The sequence below is a fragment of the Rattus norvegicus genome, chromosome 1 (assembly GCF_036323735.1).
Source record: "Rattus norvegicus strain BN/NHsdMcwi chromosome 1, GRCr8, whole genome shotgun sequence".
Lineage (NCBI taxonomy): Eukaryota > Metazoa > Chordata > Mammalia > Rodentia > Muridae > Rattus > Rattus norvegicus.
The window spans coordinates 85,103,714-85,129,845 of NC_086019.1; the positions used below are offsets into that span (position 1 = coordinate 85,103,714).

At 39.3% G+C, this 26,132-nt stretch overlaps 2 protein-coding genes and 2 pseudogenes across 2 annotated transcripts in view; all 4 read right to left on the minus strand.

Annotated features, from left to right (window-relative positions):
• Sult2a2 (sulfotransferase family 2A, dehydroepiandrosterone (DHEA)-preferring, member 2) overlaps window positions 1–819 on the minus strand; it is a 67,015-nt gene extending 66,196 nt beyond the window's left edge. Inside the window, exon 1 of the mRNA NM_001025131.2 lies at window positions 655–819. Within this exon, the coding sequence (NP_001020302.1) occupies window positions 655–790 (136 nt within the window). The 5' untranslated portion in view covers window positions 791–819. The remainder of the gene's footprint in view (window positions 1–654) is intronic.
• Window positions 1–25,920, minus strand: part of Ncl-ps2 (nucleolin, pseudogene 2) — a 436,970-nt pseudogene extending 411,050 nt beyond the window's left edge.
• LOC120099767 (signal recognition particle subunit SRP72-like) lies at window positions 6,505–8,709 on the minus strand. Its single transcript, XM_039100814.2, is given in 2 exon segments — window positions 6,505–8,671; window positions 8,674–8,709. Coding segments are annotated over 2 exon segments (2,013 nt in total). The 3' UTR covers window positions 6,505–6,694.
• LOC134485279 (nucleolin-like) lies at window positions 24,752–25,474 on the minus strand (annotated as a pseudogene).
• Window positions 25,921–26,132: the final 212 nt, after the last annotated feature.

Consider the following 26,132-nt stretch of genomic DNA (forward strand, 5'->3'; position numbering starts at 1 on the left):
TGTATGACAATATTTCTTTTTAGGATGAATTAATTCCCTCATGTACATTTACCACACACAGTTACATTTGTGTTTATGTGTTTGTTTGATATTGTCTGGCTTTCTTTTCCTGGATTCCCACTGCTTTTAGATTTTCTGTGTCATTGTGATTTCAATATCAGCAGTCTAATATTTACCCAAGTTCTGTACTTCTTCCACAGTGCAAACATCCATTCCCCAAACCACCATATTGTCAATTTTTGATTTCTTGAGTTTTCAGTTGCCAGTTCGTGGACAAGGTCCATGGAAAGTCTACATGGCACTTTCCTCTCCTCCACATAACCTCATATACAGTCCTTTTTCTCTTGATGCTCTTTCTTCTTTTTATTCTCATCACTCTCCCTATTTTCTACCTCTTCACCACAGATATAAATGCATTTGAGATTCTGATTCAGGGTATACTCTCATTGTTCTATTGCCACAGCTGATCAACTCTCCTCACATAGGTCATATGTGAAATCTTTCTCTGAGTGGAACACACATAAATCTCCATTCCCACAAACCACTTTACACATTGGATATATAGAGGACTCCACTACTCGCACAAAACAAATAAATATCAAAGCTCTAACCTCCTTTATACGATTCAGAATCAGTCTTACTGAAGGTCCTTACCTGACTTGGGGTAAGTCAATATGATCAAGTCGTCTTCTTTTACCACAAACTTCTTACAACTATTTTCCAGAATTTCTTTGGAAAACCAAAAGGCAGGAAAAGGTATTCCTTCAAACCAAGTATAGTCTGACATCATGAATAACTTTTAGTATTCCAGCCCTTGCCACCTGTTCTGTTTATAGCAAATGCTGAGAGGTAAGATTTATAGTGCAATTAAAAAATCATTAACATTCTCTAGTCTCTTGTGAAACTAGCTACTGATAGGAATAAATAAATATTGTAACACAGAGACAAGGATTATTTTATTGAGCAATTTGAACTCATACAAAGAACATTCTGCTGCATTTGTGCGCCCAAGTTCATGACCCCCGAACAGAAACTCAGAAATAATAGGACATAAAATTGCAGGATAATTTAAACTGTATTCTAATACAATTTAGCTTTTAGAATGATTTCAATATGCAGAAAAGTGACAGTGATCATACAGAAACTTTTCATAACAATTTATTTAAATTATAGGTACTTTTGAGAAGCTCATAGTACATTAGCTGCCTTTCTTCTTCCCCTCAAAGCCCTCCATCCGTTTCTTATATTTATGATCTCCTCTTTAATATTTTTCTATTTATATATGCACACATATAACACATATATAGTCAATCTACTGAGTCCATTCAGTTGGGCTTGTATGCTGAGGTGTGTGGTTGAGATTGGAAAATTAATGCGGGATTTCATCTTCAGAAACAGTTTATTCTCCATGTCTTAGCAACCACTGATATGGTGTATTTCTTCTTCTAGGGTATAACCATATAGAATTTTTCCTGGCCTCTTTTGTGTGCCTAATCGTGCTATTATGCTGATTTGTTTGAATAACTATACTGTAACAGTTCCTGTGTCTATTTTCTCTGTTGTGTCTGAGAGACATATTCTACAAAGAGGAATCTTGGGACACTGGAGGATGTCTGTACTGTCCTCTCTGATGTTTACCTTGACTCCTAGGTTTAAAGGATATATTGAAGCTGTACTACTTAGGCTTAGGTACCTTGCTATCAATTATTAACTCCATTTTAGCCCATTGTACATCTATGGAAGAGTCTCCATATGTTGTAAAAAGAAGAATAAAATTTACCTGTGCATATAAGAACAAGTATTTACAAAAGAACTGGAAATTATACTGGTTTAGTGAGTTTCTTGGGTTTTTGCTCTTCCAGTACAAGCTGGCTGCCTACATTTTAAATAACTTCCCTCTTTTAAAAACTATTTTATTGTATTTTTAATTGAATATTTATTATTTACATTTCAAATGCTATTCCATTTTCCAGGTTCCCATGCATAAGACACAATCATATCCCTCCACACTTCTTACTTTAGTGTGCTCCCCTTCCTCAACCACCCTCTCTTCCAGCCTCTCTGCCATGATTTTCTCCTACATTGGGGGGGTACAGAACTGGCAGTACCAAGGGCTCTCCTCCCATTGGTGCCCAAAAAGGCCATCCTCTGCTACATACGCAGCTGGAGCCATGGGTCTGTCCCTGTTTACTCTTTGGGTAGTGGTATAGTCCCTTGGAGATCTGGTTGGATGGTACTGTTGTTCTTATGGGGTTTCAAGCCACTTCAGTACCTTAAAACCTTTCTATAACTCCTCCAATGGTTACCCTGTTCTCTGTTCAATGGTTTGCATTAGCCTCTGTATATGGCATACTCTGGCTGAGCCTCTCAGGAGACAGCTATATCAGGCTCCTGCCATCATGCACTTCTTGGACTCGTCAATATTCTCTAGCTTTCGAAGCTGTATATATAAGGACTGGATTCCCAGGCGAGTCAGCCTCTGAAAGGACATTCTTTCAATCTCTGCTTCAAACTCTGCCTCCATATGTCCTCCTATGAATATTTCTGTTCCCCTTTTAAGAAGGACTGCAGAACCTGAACTTTGGTCATCCTTCTTCTTGATCTTCATGTGGTCTGTGGTTGTATCCTTTGTAATTTGACCTTTGGGGCTAGCATCCACTTATCAGTGAGAATATAACGTGTGTGTTTTTTATTGCAATTAGGTTACCACACTTGGGATGTTATTTTCTAGTTCTATCCATTTGCCTATGAATTTAATGAAGTTATTACTTTTGATAGCTGAGTAGTTCTCCATGGGGTAGATGTACCATATTTTCTGTATCCATTCCACTGTTGAAGGGCATCTGGGTTCTTTACAGCTTCTGACTATGATAAATAAGGCTGCTATGAATATAGTGTACTATGTGTCTTCTTATATGTTGGAGTATCTTTTGGGTATATGCCCAGGAGTGGTATATCTGGGTCTTCAAGTAATACAATGTCCAATTTTCTGAGGAACCTTCAGACTTATTTCCAGAGTGGTGGCTGTACCAGCTTGGAATTCCACCAAAAATGGAGGTGCGTTTCTCTTTCTACACATCCTCACCTCCATCTGTTGTCAGATGAGTTTTTGATCTTTGCCATTCTCACTGGCATGAGGTAAAATCTCAGGTTTGTTTTGACTTTCATTTCCTTGATAAGGATGTTGAACATTTCTTTAGGTACTTTTCAGCTATTCAATATTTCTTAGCTGAGAATTCTTTGTTTAGCTCTGTGTACCATTTATAATAGGGTTATTTGGCTCTCTGAAGTCTACCTTCTGGAGTTCTTTGTATCTATAGCCCTATATTGGATACAGGATGGGTAAAAATCTTTCCTCAATCTGTTGGTTGACATTTTGTCTTAAAGAGAGTGTCTTTTCCGTTACACAAGTTTTGCAATTTTATGAGGTCCCAATTGTCAAATCTTGATCTTAGAGCATATGTCATTGGTGTTTTTCTCAAGAAATTCTCCACAGTGGACATGTGTTCGAGACTCTTCTACACTTTTTCTTCTATTACTTTGAATGTATATGGTTTTATGTAGAGGTTCTTGTTCCACTTGGACTTGTGCTTTGTACAGGGCTATAAGAACAAATCAATTTGCAATTTCAGTATGCTGATCTCCAGTTGAACCAGTAGCATTTATAGAAAAGGAAATCTTTTTTCTACTGGATGGTTTTAGCTCCTTTGTCAAAGATCAAGTGATCAGAGGTTTGTGGGTTCATTTCTGGGACTGCAATTCTATCACATTTATCTAGGTGCGTGTCTCTGTACCAATACCATATAGTTTTTTATCACTATTGCTCTGTAGTACATCTTGATGTCTGGGATGGTGATTTTCCACAGAAGTTCTTTTATTGTTGAAGATAGTTTTTGCTATCCTGTGTTTTTTGCTATTCCAAATGAATTTGCAAATTGATCTTTCAAACTCTATAAATAATTGAGTTGGAATTTTAATGGGGATTGCAGTTAATCTGAAGATCGCTTTTGACAAAATGGCCACTTTTACTATATTAATCCTGCCACTCCATGAGCACCAGAGATCTTTCCATCTTCTGAGATCTTCTTCAATTTCTTTCTACAGAGACGTCAAGTTTTTGTCATACAGATTTATCACTTGCTTGGTTACACTCACACCCAGGTATTTTATGTTATTTGTGACTATTCTGAAGTGTTTTGTTTCCCTAATTTCTTTCTCACCCCATTTATCCTTTAAGTAGAGGAGGGCCACTAATTTGTTTGAGTTAATTTTATACCCAGCCATTCTGCTAAATTTGTTTATCAGGCTTAGTATTTATCTGCTGGAATATTTGAGCTCACTTAAGTATACTATTGTATTATCTGCAAATAGCGATATTTTGATTTCTTCCTTTCCAATTTGTATCCCTTTAACCTCCTTTTGTTGTCTGATTTCTTTGTGAAGGTCTCCAAGTACTATATTGAATAAGTAAGGGGAGAGCTGACAGCCTTGTCTAATCCCTGATTGTAGTTGAAATACCTATAATTTATCTCCATTTAGTTTGATGTTGGCTATTAATTTGCTGTATATTGCATTTCCTAAGTTTAGGTCTGGGCCTTGAATTTCTAATATTTACAAGACACCTAATAAAAAGGGGTGTTGAAGTTTGTCAAATGATTGTAAGATTCTAATGGGTTGCTCTTGTGATTTTGTGTTTGAGTTAGTTTACATAGTAATTTACATTGATTGATTTCCATACATTGAACCATCCTTGCATCGCTGGGATGAATCCTACATGATTATGATATATGGTCGTTTTGATGTCTTCTTGAATATAGTTTATGACAATTTTATTGAATATTTTTGCACCAATATTCATAAAGGAACTTGGTCTGAAGTTTCCTTACTTTTTTGGTCTTTGAGTGGAGTAGGTATAAGCATAATTTTGGCTTTATAGAAGAAATGAGCAAGTGTTCTTTCTTATGCTATTGTGTGGAATAGCTTAGACACTGTTGTTATTAGGTCTATTATGAAGGTTGGAATAGAATTCTGCACTAAACTGATCTGGTCCTCAGCTTTTTCTGTTTGGTTTTTTTTTCACACTCACCACTAGTTTATTTTAATATTTATTTTAAAATGTGACACAGTGAATGAGGTTATCCACATAGTTTTTTTATTAATGCACCCATGCACACACGCACACACACACACACACACACACACACACACACACACACACACACAGAAAGAGAGAGAGAGAGAGAGAGAGAGAGAGAGAGAGAACTGGTTAAAGACTTCTCCCCAAATAGTTACTAGAGTGTTAATACAGATGAAGTTTAGATAAATAACTTATTTGAAATGAGGTTTCTGTGGCTTAGCAATGACAGTATTAAATGCTAGCAATGCTAACTAAGAGGACTATGTATGTACTTGACCACGATGTCTTAGAACGAAATTCTCAAGGTTTAGTACACCAAGATTCTGTTGGTCCGCTTAAGCAAAGGAGGTGCAATCCTAAACACTAGTCCTGTAGCAGGTATTCAGTCCTCTGGAGAGCAGTGTAATCCTCCTTAGACGCCACTGCACATACTGACTATGGCAAACAGAAAAGCAACCCCCATTTCTAATTCCATGGAGCAGGAGAGCCTTACAAAAACCCACTGAAGACGTTTCAATAGATAATGCTCCGCACAGCAGCACATTTATTAACAAGAACAGAGTAACTTACCACAGGAAATATAGGTGTGAAACGAATGATACCTCAGGTGGCATAAATGAGTCCTAAGCATGGGGAGGCACCCGTGTGTGTCTCACGACTGCTGAGTGTGACAGTGGCCTGCTAGCAATGAAAGACGAGAGCAGCATTCAGGCCACAGAATGACTGCAGACCACGGCACTTTGAAAAAGGTAATGATGGTCATGTCCCATAACCAGAAGGGGGAGCCATCTGATTATTAATGGGGCCAAATGCTCCTGTGAATGTCAATACCACCTGACATTGTTTCCTTTTACGATAAAGAAGCCAACTTTTATGTTCTTGATAGTAGCCATTAAGTGTTCTGATTGAGAAGCCCAAACCCATTTGCCCTCAGAACCCTGGGTCTAAGAGTCAACTACTTGGAACACTGATACAGTTTCTGAGGTCTTCAGTGGAACTAAATCAACATGTTAACATAATCCGAAATTGAAAACGACAAAGGTCAAAGGAGTCAGATGTGCAGAAATATACACACACATACGTGAAAGCGTCTCAGTTCCAGTATCACAGGACAGAATTTATGGTTAAGATTATTTTAGACGGCGAGTCTGGCCACTTGGTTACTCAGATCCTTTTTCATCCATGATAGCTCTAAACACATACTTGGAATACTCAGAAGGTTCCACGTTTAGCCTTGTAAGACACAATTTAAGGTGAGACTTGATAGGAGCATGTATTTTCCCACAAGAGAATTTAAGCCCCGCGAACCCTAAAAAGCCTGTCTTTGTCTTATGCTGCCATCTGCAGGCCTCTCCCTGGAAAGCTATTTGGTACAGCAGGCCAAGTTTGATTAGGCAGTTTGAGGAGGGTGCTGCTTTCCCATCTGAAGTGTAAGAAATCATTTCAGGACTATGGGGATGGAGGAGGGACCTCTGTGCTTCTTGCTGTGTCACCTTTATTATGTCCCTAATGTCGCTGACACTGGGTTAAGAACTGCCTGTGACAAGTGTACTGCCATCACCAACCACTTTTCCCTCCTTTCTTCTTCTTCTGTTGCTGCTTCATTTTCGTTGCTGGGGCCCCTGCGGGTTTCTGGTATCTTGGGGGTACAATGTTACTTGTAGAGGAGGCCATCGTTGCCGCACTGCCGGGTCTTGGGGAGGTGGGTGGGCTGCTCACAGTTTTACTGGCGTCCAACTCAGAGGAGGCTCCTGCGATCGCTCCCTGTGTTCCTTTTCCGATCTGGTCCTTCTTTTTGCCCTTCTTTCTTCCTCGGTAGTAAGAGCACTCTCGCATTGGTAGCCGTCTTTCTGGATCTGGGGTAACTTTTGGGTCATAATTCTTAGGCAGTTTTCCTTTCTTTTTCTTCTTCTTTGTCAAATCTCCCTGTCCTTGTTCCTTTGGTTGATTATCTCCAGTAACTTTTCCACCCTTCTTCCGAATGTATGTAGCACCAGGAGAATTCTCAAGAGCCTCAACATCTACCTTTAGAGACATACTATCCGATGAGGGCAGGTGTTTACTAAGAGCCTTTGCTTTCTCTGGATCCACAAGCGAGTAAGCAGAGATAAGCTGGGCTAGCGTGTGAATATCTTTTGAATTTTGTTTCCACAGCTGCTCTAGGTCACTAACTGCCTCCTTCTTCCGTTCATATTTGAGCTTGAACTTTGCAGCCTCTCTTATCAAGGACAAATGAGCAGGGGACTTGGACTGATGGCTTTGATACCACTGGATAGCCTGTGTGAAGACTTCAATGGCACTCTCAAAGTCTTCCTCGTGGCTGTACATGGTCACCAACGCGGATACCATGCCTGACTTATGCTTTAATTCCTCTATGCTTCTCAGTATTAGGCACGCTTTGGAAATATTACCTTGGGAAATTTTCAATTGAGCCATGGTAAGCTTGATTTCAGCTGCATTTTCTGGATGTTGATCAGAAAATTCCTGAAGCAGCTCTATTGCCTTTGTATGCTGCTTTTCACGACAGAGCTGGGCAGCTTGGATCAGCACAGGCAGGAGATGCTCAGGACTCTGGGACTGCAAGCTAGAAGCTATTTTTCGGCACCGTTCTGCCTGGTTTGTATACATGGCAAGCAAAGCCTTGTTGAACTCTATGGCTTGAAGCTGTCTTTTGGAGAGCTTAAACTCCACTCCTTCTGCATTGGTTAATTTCACTTTCTTCTTGGAGTCAAAGACATTTTGGTCCTTATTAATGGTAATGATATTATATGCAATTACAGCAAGAAGTGCCACATCTGTTGGCTTCAGTTTTATTATCTGATTGTAAAGCTGCAGAGCCTCCTCGATGCGCCCCTGAAGCTGCATGATGTAAGCCATTTGATCGTGAATGATGGCCAGCTCGGTCTGAGGGTCTTCCTCAGTCCCATCTGAATCTTCTGAAAATGAACGGCAACAAAGATCTTCAGCCTTTTGTAGGATTTTCATTGCCTGGGTCAGCTGGCCTTGCCTTATCAGTGCACACGCAGCGTTGTAACAGAGTTCGTGTGTGCCTTCTTGGAGACCTAAGTTCTCGGGAACCACTTTTTCCCAGTTGCTTTGAGCGGCAACGACCGCTGACAGGTTTGTCTTCCTCTCCTCATCGTAGTCATACTGGGAGTTGCGGACAAGATCTCGGTACACTGCCAGGCACTCATCGTAGCGTTCCAGGCGGTACACAACTTGTCCATAAAGCTCCTTCAGTTTGTCTGTCTGCTGGTTGGCACTTTCTATTGTCTTCAAGGCATTCTCGATTCTGTTCAACCTGTACTGGCAATATGCCTTCTCAAAGGACAGAGAGTTATTGGCTAACACTTTGGTGTGAGTATTGATGACATTCAAGGCTTCTTTGAAACTTCCATTCTGGATAAGGCAAACAACTTTACAGTGCAAGGCCGTGACATCATCCTTGTTGATCTGCAATATTTTGTTGACGGTCTTGAGGGCACGCGAGAAGTCGCTGTTCTGCCCATAACCGTTCACCTCACTCCACAGCGCGCAGGGACTGACACCCCACCGCTGCTGCCGCTCCCCATCTTTGAGAAGGTGGAGGTGGGGCTTTTTTTGTTTGGGAAACATTTAGTAATTGCTTCTATTTCCCTAAGAGTTTTGCGATTGTTTAGCTGCTTTATGTGATCCTGATTTAACTTTGGTACTGATGTCTGTCCTGAAAATTGTCCATTTCATGCAGATTTTCCAGTTTTGTTGAATATAGGCTTTTGTAGTAGGATCTAATGATTTTTTTTTAATTTCTTCATATTCTGTTCTTCTGTCTCCCATTTTATTTCTGATTTTGTTAATTTGGATACACTCTTTGTGCTCCTGGTTATTGTGGCTCAGGAATTTTCTATCCTGTTGATTTTCTCAAAGAAGCAGCTCCTTGTTTGGTTGCTACTTTGTATAGTTCTTTTTGTTTCTACTTGGTTCATTTCAGCCCTGAGTTTATTTCCTGCCATCTACTTCTCTTGGGTTTATTTGCTTGTTTTTGTTCTAGAGTTTTTGGGTGTGCTCTCAAAGTGTTAATGTATGCTATCTCCAGTTCCTTTTGGAGGCACTCAGAGCTATGTGTTTTCCTCTTACACCTCCTTTCATGATGAGCCATAACCTTGTATATCTTTCTTGTGCCATTTTCATTAAATTCTAAATTGTCTTTAATTTCTATCTTTATTTCAATTTGTCCAAGGTATCTTTGAGTAGAGTGTTGTTCAACTTCCATGTTTATATTGGTTCCTGTCATTTTTGTTGCTATTGAATACAAATATTAGCCCATAATGATCTAATAGGATGCATGGAATTATTTAAATCTTCCTGTATCTGTTGAGGCCCGTTTTGTAACCAGTTATATGGTCAAATTTAAAGAAGCCACCCTGAGGTGCGGAGAAAAATGTAAATTCTTTTGTTTTAGGATGAATTATTCTATAAATATCTGTTAAACCCATTTGGTTCATAACTTCTTTTAGTTTTGAGATTTCTCAATTTAATTGCTGTTTCCATGATCTATCTATTGATGAGAGTAGGGTGTTGAAATCGCCTTACATTACTCTGTGAGATGCAGTGTGTGCCTTGAGCTTTAGTAAGTTTTCTTTTATGAATGTAGTTCCCTTGCATTTTGCATATAGACATTTAGGATTTATAGTTCATCTCGGATTTTCCCTTGAATATGAATTTACCTTCATTATCATTTTTGATCTCTTGGCTGAAGGTCGATTTTATATGATATTATAATATCTACTCTAGCTTCTTTCTTGGGACCATTTGCTTGAAAAAAATTTTTTTGGCTTTGAACACTAAGGTAGTGTCTATAATTGTTACTGAGTTGCGTTTCCTATATGTAGCACAATTCTGGGTCTTTTGACCTGTCCCGTCAGTTAGTCTATGGTTTTTTATTGAGGAATTGAGTCCATCAATATTAAAAAAATATTGAGGAATAGTGTTGCTTCCTCTTATTTTTGTTATTAAAGGTGGAATTATGTTTGTGTGGCAGTCTTATTTTGGTTTCCTAGCAAGGAGTTTATGTTCCTGCTTTTTCTAAGGTATAGTTTCCCTACTTGTGTTGGAATTTTCCATTTCTTATCCTTTATATGGCTGGATTTGTGAGAAGATATTGTATAAAGTTGGTTTTATCATGGGATATCTTGGTTTCTCCATCTATGTTAACTGAGAGTTTTGCTGAATATAGTAGCCTGGGCTGGCATTTGTGTTCTCTAAAGATCTGTATGACATCTGCACAGGATCTTCTGGTTTTCATACACGCTGGTGAGAAGTCTGGTGTAATTCTGACAGGTCTGCATTTATTTGTTACTGGACCATTTTCCCTTACTCCTTTTAATAGTCTTTCTCTTTTTTATGCCTTTGGTGTTTTGATTATTATGTGATAAGAGAAATGCCGTTTCTGTTCTCATCTATTTCATGTTTGGTAGGCTTCTTGTAAGTTTATGGGCACCACTATCTTTAGGTTAGGGAAATTTTCTTCTGTAATTTTTTGAAGATATTCCTGGACCTTTAAGTTGGGTGTCTGTGTTCTCTTCTATACTTATTTTCCTTCAGTTTCATCTTCTCATTGTTTCTTGGATTGTCTGGATGTTTTCAGTTAGGAGCTTATTGTGTTTTATATTTTCTTTAACAATTGTGTCAATATTTTCTATGGTATCTTCTGCCTCTGAGATTCTCTCTTCTATCTCTTGTATTCTGTCGGTTGTGCTTCATCAATGACTCCTTATCTCCTTCCTAGGTTTTCTTTCTCCAGATTGCCTCACTTTGTTATTTTTATTGTTTCTATTTCCATTTCTATATCCTGGATGGTTTTGTGAAATTCCTTCACCTGTTTGGTTGTGTTTTCCTATCATTCTTAATGGGATTTTTGTTTCCACTTGAAGGGTTTCTACTTATTTACTTGTGTTGTCCTGTATTTCTTTAAGGGAGTTATTTATGTTCTTCTTAAATGTCTCCATCCTCATCATGAGTTGTCATTTTTAAATCCAAATCTTGCCCTCCAATGTGTTAGGACATCCTGTATTTGCTTTGATGGGAGAACTGGGCTATGATGATTTCAAATAATCTTTGTCTTTATAGCTTAGGTTCTTGTGCTTGCTTTTCTCCATCAGGTTGTCTCTGGCGATAGCTTGTCTTGCTGTCCCTGCCAGTGGCTTTACCCTCCTGTAAGCCTGTGTATCAGCACTCCTATAGATCTGTTTTCTTTCAGCTAGATCTGGGTACAGAGAGCTGTGGGACAGGATCAGCTCCAGGAGCTGCTGGAAACTGGAAGGGCCCTGTCCCAGACTGCTCCTGGGTTTGTGTGTCCTTAGCCCTCCAGGAAGGTTACTCAGAGCAGAAAAGCTGGTCTTACCTCTCCTGTCAGTTCTGCTTTGCTCCTGGTGAATGGCTTTTAGCTCTGCATGCAGGCAGACACCAGAAGTGTCCTGTGCCTGACTGCTACCAGGTTCCTGTTCCCAGAGGACATAGAGGGAACTAGACGGGTTCCTCTTTGGCCAGGAATGTGTGCAGAAGTGAAAGTCTTCTCTGAGCTCTCAGGTTTGCCTACACATTTGAGAGTCTAGCTCTCTCTCCCAACAAATTTGGATACATAGAGATGTGGGACAGGTTTAGCTTCTGGAGCAGGTAGAAATCATGAAGGCTTCCCTCTTTTTGAGTAGGCATTAGGTCCAGTTAGATAGCTTTGTGCTTCTGTGGTTGTCTTTCCAATCATGTCATTCTTGTGCCTCACAATCTTCATACTTGGAGTATGAAGTATATGTTTGAGTGATTGTTCCTGACCCTTGGCATATTGAGTATCAGTTTACTTTATGATAATCACTTCACATGGAAGAGATTTCCAAGCTATTCTATTTCAATTACTCCAAATTCTCTATCTGAAGTACATTATGGCTTCAGCCTCATTAATTTTTTAAGTTCTTGGAGATAAAAATGTTAACAATAGTTGATGTTGTTTTGGGGTTTCTCTTAGAGTCTCCTGACCAACTACTTAAGAGAAAGTTCCTCATGCATGATATTGTGGTTTTGTTATATAGTCCATAGTTCTTGGGAAAGAACATTATCATGCCAAAGGGCACAATATCTTTAAACTACATATTAATGTTTCACACATATCTGGACTATATGTGACTTTAGATAAATATTGGATAATATAATTTTGTTTTTTTTCAAATATCCTTAGTATTATTTATCCCTACTTCTCTTCTGTCACTGTGTATTAAGCTCTATGTCCTGTCTACAGCTAATGCATTCCAACACATTTTCCCATTTCTCCCTTTGTAATACCTTATGAGCTATTCCAGTGTCTAGAGTTCCTCTCCCAACTGGTCAGTTTTTACTTTTCTGATTTCTTTACTTACTCTAACCCTAGGTCCATGAGAGCAGTAGAGCTGACTCTCCCTCTAGCCAGCTGCAGTACTCCAAAGAGTTGCCTAGTTCATTGTTAGAGTTGTGAGTGAGCTGTCCCTTAAGGATATGACTACAGGAGACCTGTTCCTACCACTCATCTCCTGTGGGGTAGAATGGATAAGGGAGAGAACCCTCCTCCGCAATTATCCCTCATCATCTGCATCAGGTAGGATACTTAGCCTTGGAGTCACAAGAGCAGGAGAGATATCTGTGCCCTCTCAGTTGCAGCACTCAGAAGAAAGGGCCTTATACCTAGTCTGTCAGCACATTAGAGTTGATCCTGGTGTCAGAAGTTCAGATCAGCCAACTGCAAGTGCATGGCCATGGAAGAGAAGGGCCTCACCACTTATCTGACATGTGTAACATGGTCAAGGGTGAGATGACTGCCCCTGACACCTTGTCACATACAGCAGGCAGGACAGCTGATCCCAAATTCGTCAGACCTGGAGAGCTGCTCTTATCCCTCACATGCTGCAGCATTTGGGAAAGCAGACACTGCACCTTACCTTGGCAATACTGTAGAGATTGCCCTTGATGTGGAGTTTGCAAGTAAGCCAGCTCTGAGCACAATGAGTATGGGAGAGCTCAGAGCTCTGCCTCTCATCTGTTGGGCAGTGTCAGTGTCACAGACAAAGGAAAGATGTTCTCCTCCCTTCCCTCATGCCTCAACATCTATGTCAGGCAGGACACCTTGCTCCAGAATCATGAAAGTGGAAAATTTGTCATGTCCATTACTAGCCAGAACACTCAAGAGAGCAGTACTTTTACTCTGCCTAGGCAGCACAGTATAGTTGACCCTGGTGGTGGAAGTTCCTGGTGAGTTGACTCTGAGTAAACAACAGTCAGAGAGCCAGCTGGTTGACCAGCTCAGAAACTTCTCAACCCATATCCAGGGCTTTTAATTAGTCTACACCAACATCCACACCATTGATTAATGGCTGGAGTGAATGAAGTAGTCTGTCTTAAACAAAGTGTCAGGCTGTCCATGACACAGGGGAGCAACAGGATATCTAAGAGGAGTACCAATGAGGTTCCAGCATTTGGGAAGTAGCAGAATAAAGTATCAGAAGTCAGAGGCCCCACACCAAATTGAAGAGTCATTACAATGAATATTTGCAAACAAAGGTGTATGGACCAAAGGTTATACTGTGGGACACATTGTGACACACTGTAGATTCATCCATGAGATAATTTTTTCCTCCAGGTGTTCTCATATGAATAAGATTATTATTGTACAACTTGAAGTGAGTCTTACCTACTGGGAGACCCTCCCTAATTGAAGCACAAGAACAGAGTTCAATGCAAATGCATGGGATTTATTTTCTGGTACTTCAGGATCGACCCTCAATCGGGCTTGCCTCACAGCAAATAACTAGAAAATGACTCTGAATGGCAATAACAAGTAGTTTTTAATACTTTTTCAGGGTACAGGTTACATTAGCAAGGTAACAGTTTAAACTTTTGGCTAAACATTTCGATTTATAAATCTATTAGCTAGCAAGCATCAGTCAATACATTCTGTGAATTTTCGATTCAAGAATGTTCCTATGGGTGGAGAATGGAGCATGGATTAGCATCAGTTGGAGGCAGGAAGCTGGAACCTAGCTTAGCCTTACCCTAAGGCAGGTGGATATGAGGCAGGCAAATGCCACTAGAGTCCTTCAACTATGTGGAAGGAAGAGATGAGTGGAATTAGGGTGTTTGATGTGACATTTATAAAGAACAAATTAAAAGTTAAACAAATGAAAAATAAAAACAAAAGCAAAGAGGCCCATATATTTAAATTTTTGAAAAAATTATATTAATACTTAAGTGGAACTTTAATGGACCATTCTAATAGAGGTATAGAAGACAATAATGCTGAGAATAATGTGTATGAGTTGATCTCTGGCTGAATCTTGCTTGGTCATGTGAAAGGGGACTACATGACAGGTTTCCTGCCCTTGGATCAGAGTCAGCAGGCCATGGGCCTCCATAAATATTGATGGTTGCTGTGAGAATAAGGGGTGTGTGTGTGTGTGTGTGTGTGTGTGTGTGTGTGTGTGTTTGTGTGTGTGTGCGCATTCGCGCGCACGCGCGCGCGCACACACGTTTCCATGTTTTTCCTTTGAGGAAAAAAATTAATAGCTCTCATGATAATCAGAGGAAGTACAAGTCCAGCGAGTGTCTAATGTCACACTAAAAGGGTAGAACTCTGTGACCTTCAGGACCCCTCCTAAGACTGTGGTAAAGAACCATGAAAACATGCAGAAAATTATATAATTTCTCAACAATGTAAAATATAAGGGTACAATATGAATTATATAAGGAGTTTCACAGATCTAAAGGAACAGAGGCAATTGCACTATGAGCCAGCTTGTCAGAAAGATACTAAGGAAGGAGATATGAAGATATCCAGAGTGGTAGTCAGAGGGCAAGACCCCACCCAGCTATGTTTTGTTTGTTTCTTCTTACAAAGGCACAGAGAGTCTGAGTTCAAGGTCATCCTGAGACAGAGGGAGTTTAGGTCCAGGCCCAGGTATGATAGGAATGGTAATTTCAGGACAGGATCCCACCCACCTATATTATCCTCTACAAAGGCAAGCAGAACTTGGAAATTTATTGTGCAATATTTTTTTTAAATGTACTTGCTGCCCTTCTGCTAAGAATGAAGTGGGCTGGGGTCATAGAATGTCCATTCCTGGGATTTCAAAGCATTGAGTCTTTTATGTGGTTTCCATTATTCACTCTTATGTAGTGGAAATGAGCAAACAGACAAACAGGAGTACAAAAGGTATAGTTTGAAGAGAAAAGGAGCACCAGATAATATAATGCTGAAGCCAAATATTGTACTGCAGATGATACAAAGTTTAAAGCTTGCCCTTATGCTAAATGAAAACAGGGATTTTTAGCATCAGGACATGACTCCACACAGGTAATCCTGCAACCTATGAAAGGAAGAAGGATGAGGTCCTAGGCTGTAGTGGCTATTTCAGGTTCTGGAGGCCAAAGGACAACTTGCAAGAATCAATTCATTCCCTCTATTGCATGTGTTCCAGCAATCAAACTGAAATTCTTTGGTTCAGCACTGAGACATTTTAAATTTTGAGACGTTAAAATTTTATTGACTATCACCTTCTGGCTTTTCCCATTAATTTATTTATTCATATCACATCTTGATCAATGCCGCTCTTCAAATTTCCCCTCACAGTAACCATCCTCCACTCCTTTTTCATTCTGCTCTGAAAGGTTAGGGAAGTGCTGGGTATCTTCACCCCACCAACCTGAGATATCAAGTCTCTGCAGGTTTAAGTGCATCCTCTTCCACTGTGACCAAACATGGCAGCCCAGCCCAGTTGAGAAATGGATGCCACAGAAAAGCAACAGCTTTAAGGACAGATCCCAATCCACTTGATGGGGAACCAACCTGAAGACTGGGCTGCATATTCTCTCTATTTGTGTCAGCAGCCCTGGTTGGCCTTTATGGTCTGTGTTTGGTAACTCAATCTCTAAGAGCCACCAAAGGTCCAGTGAAGTCAATTCTGTTGATCTCCCTGTGGATATCCTATCCCCTTCAGGGTCCTCCATCTTTCCCACAGCTCTTTCATTAGTGTACATGAAATCTGTCTAATGTTTGACTGTGGGTTTTGGCATCTGTTTCAGTCAGGTGCTTGGTAAAATCTCACAGAGGACAGTTATTCTAGGCTCCAATCTGCAAGCATAAGAGAGTATCATTGATAGTGTCAGAGATTGGTGCTTGCCCATGGGATGGGTCTCAAGTTGGGCTGGTTATTGGTTGGTATTTCCCTCCATCTCTGTCCCTTTTACATTTGCATTTCTTTTACGTAGGACAAATATTGGGCCAAAAGTTTTGAGGATGTATTTGTGTCCTTTACACTACACTGTGGTTCCTGCCTGGCTACAGGCATTGGCCTCCTTTGGTTCCTTATCTCCACTGTTTGCATTGAGCTAAGGTCACTTGCATTGATTTTTGGGGGTCTTCCACTATCCCATATTAATAACAAGTCCTAGAGATGCTCCCAACCTCCCACACCAGCTGCAGATTTTCACTCATTCTCCTGGTACTATGACCCTCTCTCCTGTCTCTCTCCACATCTGATCCTGAACTCCCCTTCCTCCTTCCAATCCCCACTCTCACACAGTTTCCTCTGTCTATCTGCTTCCTATGACTATTTTATTCTTGAGGGTCTTCTCATCCTCGTTCCTCTTGAGGTTGCCTGTTTCCATTCTTTCTGTCAGCTGTCAGGGCTTCAGTTCTTTCCCCACACACAATACCAGATAATGTTCCCCTCTTCCCCTTCCTTTCTCCTCTCTTACTCAGGTCACTCCCTTCCTCCACCCTTGTGATTGCTTTCTTCTCCCTCCAAAATGGGATTGCTGCATCCTCGCTTGGGCCCTTTAGCTTGTTGACCTTTCTGAGTTCTGTGGACTGTATCTTATTTATTCTGTATATTTTTGGACTAATGTCCAATTATTAGTGAGTACATACCATTTATTTACTTTTGGGTCTGAGTTACCTCACTCAGGATGACATTTTTTAGTTCCATCCATTTACCTGCAAAACTCAGGATATCCTCATTCTTAATAGCTGAGTAATTTTCCATTGTGTTAATTAACCACATTATCTGTATCCATTCTTCTGTCATGGGACATCTGGGTTGCTCACAGCTTCAGGCTATCACAAATAAGGCCACTGTGAAAATAGTAGAACATGTGCCCCTGTGGCATGGTGAGGCATCTTTGGCATATATTCCAAAGAGTGGTATTTCAGAATTTTTAGGTAGGTATATTTCCAATTTTCTGAGGAATGTACGTGGTCAGAGAAATGTGAATCAAAACAACCCTGAGATTCCACCTAATACCAGTCAGAATGGGTAAGATCGAAACCTGACGTAAAAACATAGTTTGGCAAGGATATGGAGAAAGAGGAACCCTCGTTCATTGCTGATGGAATTGCAAACTGGTTCTCTCTCTGGAAATCAATTTGAGTTTTCTCAGAAAATTGGAAATATTTTTATCTGATTTTTAAGTGGTAATTTTATTGGTTGAGAATTTCATGCATTTATACAATACACACACACACACACACACACACACACACACACACTACTTCTTTCTTTTACTGAGTCTATTTTAGTTACAGTGTATTAGTGTGAATGTACTGTGAAGGTCATATTAACTTCCAAACCTAATATGGACACTGGAGACAATGAGAAAGCCATCCTCTAGTTACTCTATACTGGATGTTTTATTCCATCTTCTCCTCTCATTAAGGCTAGGAATCCTGTTCATGCCTACTCTTAGTCTTCTGACATATAGAAAACTTCCCAGGCACTGGCATCATGGGGTGAGAGGAAAAGATGAAAAGTCTGCAGAATCAGTAACACTTCCCAATACATAGCAACAAAGTTCTAAGACTTTACCATTGATTATATTTTTTATGATAGATTTATTTTATTTTATTTTTATTGGAAATTTTTTATTTATATTCCAAATGATATTCCCTTTCCTGGTTTCCCTCCCATAAAGCCATATGCCATCCCCATCTTTCTTCTTCTATAAGGGTGTTGTTTCTCCCCAATCACCCCAGACCCATTTGCTATTCCCATCCCCAATATTTCTCTAAACTGGGTGATTTCTCTAAACTGGGCAAGACTAAGGGCTTCTCCTCCCATTAGTGCCCAACAAGGCCATTCTCTACTACATATGTAGCAGGAGCCATGGGTCTGCCAATGTGTACTCTTTGAGTCGTGGTTTAGTTCCGGGGAGCTCTGGTTTGTTGGTATTGTTGTTCTTATGGATTTGCAAGATCCTGCAGCCACCTCAATTCTTTCTCTAATGCCGCAAATGGGGATTCCATTCTCAGTTCAATGGTTAGCTGCTAGGATTTGCCTCTGTATTTCATGCTCTGGCTGAGCCTCTCAGGAGACAGCTACATCAGTGTCCTGTCAGCATGTACTTCTTGGTTTCATCAGTATTGTCAAATTTGTTGGATATATGTTTATAGATAGATAGATAGATAGATAGATAGATAGATAGATGATGATATAGATGATATAGATATAGATATAGATATAGATATAGATATAGATATAGATATAGATATAGATATAGATATAGATATAGATATAGATATAGATATAGATATAGATTAGATAGATATAGATATAGATATATAGATATAGATATAGATATAGATATAGATATAGATATAGATATAGATATAGATATAGATATAGATATAGATATAGATATAGATATAGATATAGATATAGATATAGATATAGATATAGATATAGATAATGAATATTTTTGTTCCCCTTTTTAAGAAAGTTTGAAGCTTCTGCCATTTAGTCATCCTTGAGCTTCATGTGGTCTGTGGATTTTATCTTTGGTAATTTGAGGTTTTGGCCTAATAACCACTTATAAGTGAGTGCACACCATTTGTGTGTATTGGAATTGGGTTACCTCAGCCAGGATGAAATTTTCTAGTTCCATCCATTTGCCTATGAATTTCATGAATTCACTGTTTTTGATAGCTGAGTAGAACTCTATTGTGTAGACATACCACATTTCCTTTAACCATCTGGAGTCTTTTCAGCTCCTGACTATTATAATTAGGGCTTCTATGAACATAGTGGAACATATGTTTTTGTTGTATGTTGGAGCATCATTTGGGTATATGCCCAGGAATTGAATAACTGGCTCCTCAGGTAGTACAATGTCCAATTTTCTGAGGAAACTCCATTCTAATTTTCAGAGTGATTGCACCAGCTTAAAATCGCACAAACTATGGAGGGTTGTTTCTCTTGCTCCATATCCTCACAATCATCTGTTGTCACTGAGATTTTAAGATAGCCATTATGAATGGTGCAAGGTGGTATCTCAGGGTTGTTCAGATTTGCATTTCCCTGATGACTAAAGATATTGAGCATTTCTTTAGGTACTTCTCAGGTATTCGATATTCCTCAGCTGAGAATTCTTTGTTTAGCTCTGCACCCCAATTTCAATAGGTTTATTTGTCTCTTTGGAATCCATCTTCTTGTGTTCTTTGTATATAATGGATATTAACCATCTGTAAGATGTAGGATTCTAAAGATCTTTTCCCAATCTGTTGTATTCAGTTTTGCCATAATAACAGTGTCCTTTCCCTTACATAGCTTTTGCAGTTTTATGAGGTCCTATTTGTATATTGTTTATGTTAGAGCATAAAGCATTTGCGTTTTGCTCAGGAAATCTTCCATAGTACCCATGGGGTCCAGACTATTCGTACTTTTCTTCTAATTCCTGGATTGTATCTGTTTTTGTTTGTTTGTTTCTTAGTTTGTTTTTTATTTTTGGAGAGCTCCTTGATCCACGTGGAATTAAGCTTTGAACAGGATGATAAGAATGGGACAATTTGCATTCTTCTACATGATGACCTCCAATTAAAGTAGCACCATTTGATGAAAATGCTTTCTTCCAATGGATTGCTTTAGCTCCTTTCTCAAAGATCAATATTTGGGTTCATTTCTGGCTCTTCAGTTCTTTTCCACCAATCTACTTGCCTGTCTCTGTACCAATACCATGCACTTTTTATCAGTATTACTTTGTAATACAGCTTGATGTCAGGAAGGGTGATTCTACCAGAACTCGTATAAATGGTTAGGATAGTTTTGGCTATCCTGTTTGTTTTGTTATTTCAAATGATTTTGCAAATTGTTCTTTCTAACTCTGTGAAGAATTTACTTGGAATTTTGATGGAAATTGCATTGAATCTGTAGATTGCTTTTGACAAAATGTCCATTATTACTATATTAATCCTGCCAAATCATGAGCATGGGAGATCTTTCCATCTTCTGAGATTTTCTTCAATTTCTTTTCATAGACTTAAGTTCCTGTCATCCAGAACTTTCACTTGCTTGGTTAGAGTTGCACCGAGGTAATTTGTGATATATGTCTAGAAATGTGTGAAAGTGTCATTTCTGTAATTTCTTTTTTGCCTGTTTATCATTTGACTAGAGGAAGTCTACTGATTTGTTTGAGTTAATTTTATATCCAAGCACATTGCTGAGTTTGTTTTTCAGGCTTAATAGTTCTCTGGTGGAACTTTTGGGCTCACTGAAATATACTATCGTACCATCTGGAATTAGTGATATTTTGAAATATTCCTTTCCAATTTGTATACCTTTGACCTCTGTTTATTGTCTGATTGCTGTGGCTATGACTTCAGGTACTAATTGAATAAATAAGAAGAGAGTGGTCAGCCTTGTCTAGTCCCTGATTTTTAGTGGGATTGCTTCAAGTTTCTCTCCATTCTGTTCAAGGTCGTCCACTGGTTTTCTGTATCCTGTTTTTACTATGTTTAGGAATGGGCCTTGAAATCCTGATCCTTCCAAGTCTTTTAATATGTAGGGGTGTGGAATGTTGTCAAGTGCTTTCTCAGCATCTAATGATGTGATCATGTAGTTCTTTTACTTTCAGTTTGTTTACATAGTGGAGTACATTGAAGAAATTCCATATATTTAGCAATCACTGAATCCCTTGGTGAAGCCTACTTGATCATGATGGATGACCGTTTTGATGTGTTCTTGGATTTCAATTTCAAGAATTTTATGGAGTAAATTTGTGTCAGTATTCATAAGGGAAATTGGTGTGAAGTTCTCTTCCTTTGTTGGGTCTTTGTATGCTTTAGATATAAGAGTAAATGTGGCTTCATGGAAGGGATTGTATAGTGTTCCTTTTCTTTCTATTTTGTGAAATAATTTGGACAGTATTGGTATTATGTCTTCTATGAAGGTCTGATAGAATCCTGCATTAAATATATCTGGTCCTGGGCTTTTCTTGGTTGGGAGAATTTTAATACCTGCTTCTATTTCTTTAGGAGTTATGCGGTTGTTCAGATGGTTTATCTGTTCCTGATTTAACTTTGGTACCTGACGTATGTCTAGAAAATTGTCCATTTCCTCCAGATTTTCCAGCTTTGTTGAATATGTGTTTTTGTTGTAGGATCTGATGAATTTTTGGTTTTTCTCAGGTTCTCTTGTTATCTCTGCTTTTCATTTCTGATTTTCTTAATTTGGATACATTCCCTGTGCCTTCTGGTTGTTTATCTTGTTGATTTTCTCAAAGAACCAGCTCCTGATTTTGTTGGTTCTTTGTTTAGTTCTTTTTGTTTCTACTTGGTTGATTTCAGCCCTGAGTTTGATTAATTCCTTCCAGCTGGTCCTCTGTGTGTATTTGTTTCCTTTTGTTCTAAAGGTTTTAGGTGTACTGTCAGGCTACTAATGTGTGCTCTATCCAGTTTCTTTTTGGAGACACTCAGAGCTATGAGATTTCCTATTAGCCCTGCTATTATTGTGTCCCATAATTTTGGGCATGTACCTTCTTTTAAATTAAAATTTAAAAAGTGTTTATGTATTTCTTCCTTGACCAAGTTATCATTGAGTAGAGTGTTTTTCAACTTCCATGTTTTTGTGGGCTTTCTGTTGTTTTTTGTTGTTATTGAATGTGGTCCTCCAGGCTGGAGGTTTGCCAAGATTTCTGGTCCAGCTAGGTTCTCAGGTCCAGAAGAAAGGAAGAGAACTGGGGCAGGTGTTGTTCTGCCTCTGTTTCAGGCCATGCTTATCGAGCAGGAGATGGATTAGACAGCAAGGGGTGCAGGGTGTCTTCTGCTGGTGACTTTGGGGACGGAAAATCTCTTTCCCATGTGGCAGTGTTACAGCACTTATGGCAGTAGCTCTCAGATGATGGAGTGATTCTTTGCACACCTTTAATTCTGGACATGAATTAAATACAGTTTCTTGGTTGGGTCACCTCATCTATATATTCACAGTCATGGTCCTGTCTCTACAACTGATTTGTCTTAAGCCTATGTGACTTATGGTCACATCCACACTTGTGGAGGAGGGGCTTGCGGCACTTCTGTACCTAACTTGGTCTGTCTCAAACCTCTCTATTGAGGTTTGTGGGGGCTTCAGCTAGTGAAACCCTGATCTGGGATGCTGGGGATGCACCTACCATCCCTATTAGGGATTCCAGAGTTTTGTCCTGTCTCAACCAGGAATCAGGCTACCTTTCACAACTTGCCACCTCATTATTGAAGACCAGCCTTAGTCCGTGATGATGTGAATGGATGCATGAACAAGGTATATGCATGAATAGGCCAGCAATGTTAAGACTGAGGCTGAACCCAGCTGTGTTGATCCTTTCCAGTCTTTCTACTTTGGTTAACATGGCATCTTGGCTCTCCTGTGTTATATTTGATTGCCCTGCCTTCCTGACATTGTGAAACACACTCTCTCTCTCCCTCCCTCTCTCTCTCTCTCTCTCTCTCTCTCTCTCTCTCTCTCTCTGCTTTTCTCTTCTACTACACTTTCACCTTGTCCTTCTTCAACTCATACCTACAGTTGTGATTTTAATTTTTTTTCAAATATGAATTCTAATGATAGTTTTTCAATTATTTAATATCTCCTATAGCTCACCAAATTCCAGGGGTAGTAGAGAGGAGAGTATACAGGTATTGGGAGTGGACCTGTTTAGAAAGGTTCTTTAGATCAACTCCCATCTCTATTGTCTGTAAATCAGCAGTCCAGTTCTGTAGTCAGCAGAAGAATCTCAGTTCACTCACAAACACCTCACGGATTCACCACTAATCTAACATTGTTATCTCTTAGGTTTAGTATATTGAGTTTAATGTTGAGGTATTTGATCCACTCTGACTTTTATTTGCATAGGGTGATAAATGTGAATCTATTTTCATTTTTTACATAAAGACTTACAATTAGAGCAGTATTATTTGTTGGAGCTATTCTCTTTTTTCCATTGCATCGTTTGGGCTTTTTTTGTCAAACATCAAGAGTCCATGTGTGTGGGGACTCATTTTCGGGTCCTCACTTCAACTTCATTGACCAGCCTGTTTTTATGTGAATAAAATGTGGTTTTTATTATTATTTCTCTGTAGTAAAGGTTGAGAACAGGTATGATGACGCCTCCAGAAGTTCTTCTATCAAACAAAATTGTTTTAGCTATCCCAGATTTTTTCTTTTTTTTTCTTCTCTTTTGTGAGATTTTAAAATTTACATTTCAAATGTTACTCCATTTCCCTGTTTCCTGGACATAAGCCCCCTATCTCATCCCCCTCCCCTTCTTCTATAAGGGGGTTCCCATCCACATCCACCTTCCATTTCTGCCCTCCTCGACATTCCCCTACACCTGGGTGTCCAGCCTTGGCAGGACCAAGGGCTTCTCCTTCCATTCCTGCCTAACAAGGCCATACATATGCCAGTGGAGCCATAGGTCAGTCCATGTATACACTTTGGGTAGTGGTTTAGTACCTGGGAGCTCTGGTTGGTTGGCTTTCTTGTTCTTATGGGGTTACAAGCCCCTTAAGATCTTTCAATCCTTTCTCTAAGTGCTCCAATAGGGATCTCATTCTCATTTCTATGGTTTGCTGCTAGCATTCGCCTCTGTATATGACATGCTATGGCTGTGCCTCTCAGGAGACAGCTATATCAGTCTCTTGTCAGCATGCACTTCTTAGCTTCATCAATCTTGTGCAGTTTGGGGGCGATATAGATATAGATAGATATAGATATAGATATAGATATAGATATAGATATAGGTATAGGTATAGGTATAGATATAGATATAGATATAGATATAGATATAGATATAGATATAGATATAGATATAGATATAGATATAGATATAGATATAGATAGATAGACATTGATAGATAAAAAGAGATAGAGTTATACAGATATGGATATAGATAGATGTAGATGTAGGAATAGATAGATAGATAGATAGATAGATAGATGATAGATAGATAGATAGATAGATAGATAGATAGATAGATAGATAGATAGATAGATAGATGACAGGCAGATATAGAGATAGAGAGAGAGATAGAGAAATATTGTATACCAATGTGGCACAGGCTCTGCTTTTTCCAAATGAGGTTGAGAATTTATTTCAAGGCTTAAAACACTTGTGTTGGATTTTTTCTGGCAACAAGAGTTTTGGATCTTTCCTGTCTTGGAATATTCTTAGAAGGCTCTGTCTTTGACCAGATAACAGTAAAAAACCTAGAGCCCTTTCATTAAAAGAAAGAGAGAAATAATGAGATGGAAGGAACTATTCAAACTTTGTCTTCTTTCCTTGTGGATTGAAGTCCCCCCCTTCTCATCTGCTACCTCAGAAGCCTCTTCTGCCTCCAAGTCCTCCTCTGCCTCGACCTTGACCAACAAAGCCACCTCCTACCTTAGGTTTGGCCCAGTCCAAGGTAACTTTCTTTCCATCAATTTCTCCATCTTTCATAGCCTCCTTGGCAACTTTGACATCTTTTTCACTATTAAAATCTAGAAAACAAAGCACTTTAGAAGAATTAGCTTCCCAATCAGTGACTATTTTTGTGTTAACAAAGCCCTCAAATGATTCTTTTTAAGATCTCTTCAGTGGTATCCTCAAACAGACCTTTGACAGAGTTTTGGATTGCTGAATTCTTGAATTAGGATATCCCCTGGGTCCTTGCAACTCCAGCATGATTGCTCTGCCTAGAATTTTCATTTAATTACAAGAATATCAGGCTCCTTTAGCATCTTCAAATGAAGCAAAGTCTATAAATTTTAGATTTGCCATGTGAGTTCTGGGCACTTTAATAAAAATTGCTTCCTCAAATACTTACTGAAGAGTTTCTTCTGTTGCACTTTAGGAAAAGTTACTTAAAATAAAAGTCTCTGATTCACCACTCCAAGTGCTATTCTTTGCAGTTCTCTCTTGCTTTTCTTTTCTTTTTTTTCAGCTCATCAACTTCCTCATCTTCAATCTCTGAGGCAGAAGTAGGAGGAGATGCTTTTGCTGGCTTCACTCCTTTTATTACCGGTAGCTCAAATTCATCCTCTTCCTCATCATCTTCATCTTTATCCTCATCACTGTCTTCCTTCTTGGTATTCTTACTATTCTTAGTCCTATTGGCTGGACTAATGCTGCCTTTTAACCAGGAGTTGGTACCAATGTTTTTGCTTGTGAGTCTCCCTTCTTACCAGTTGTTGGAATTACTTTGGCTGGTTTAACTGCTTCTTTGGCTGGTATGGCTGCTGCCTTTTTGCCTCGGGTAACAGCTGCTTTCTTAACTGGTGTGGGAACTACGGCCTTTCTTGTTTGTGAAAGAACCACCTTCTTTGCTGGAGTTGTGGTAGCCTTTTTGCCTTTTTTCTGAGGGACAACAACCTCCTCTTCTCCACTACTGTCATCTTCATTTTCTGACATTTCTTCATCTTAGTATCTTCTTCCACATACTTTGGAAGAGAAGCCATTTTCTTGGAATCATCATGGGTTTTACCAGCCTTTGCAAGTTTCACCATGATGCAGATTATGGCAATGGCATGTTTGGAGAGCGAGCAACTCAAAACAGCTTAACAGAACCCATGCAAAGTCGAGTACAGAGGCAGGTAATGAAGATTCTGGTACAGATACAACTGCCTGCCAGCTACAGCTAGCATCTGAGGCAAAAGCTGTGTTAGAATTTTGATGGTAATGGCATTGAATCTATACATTGCTTTTGGTAACATGGCCA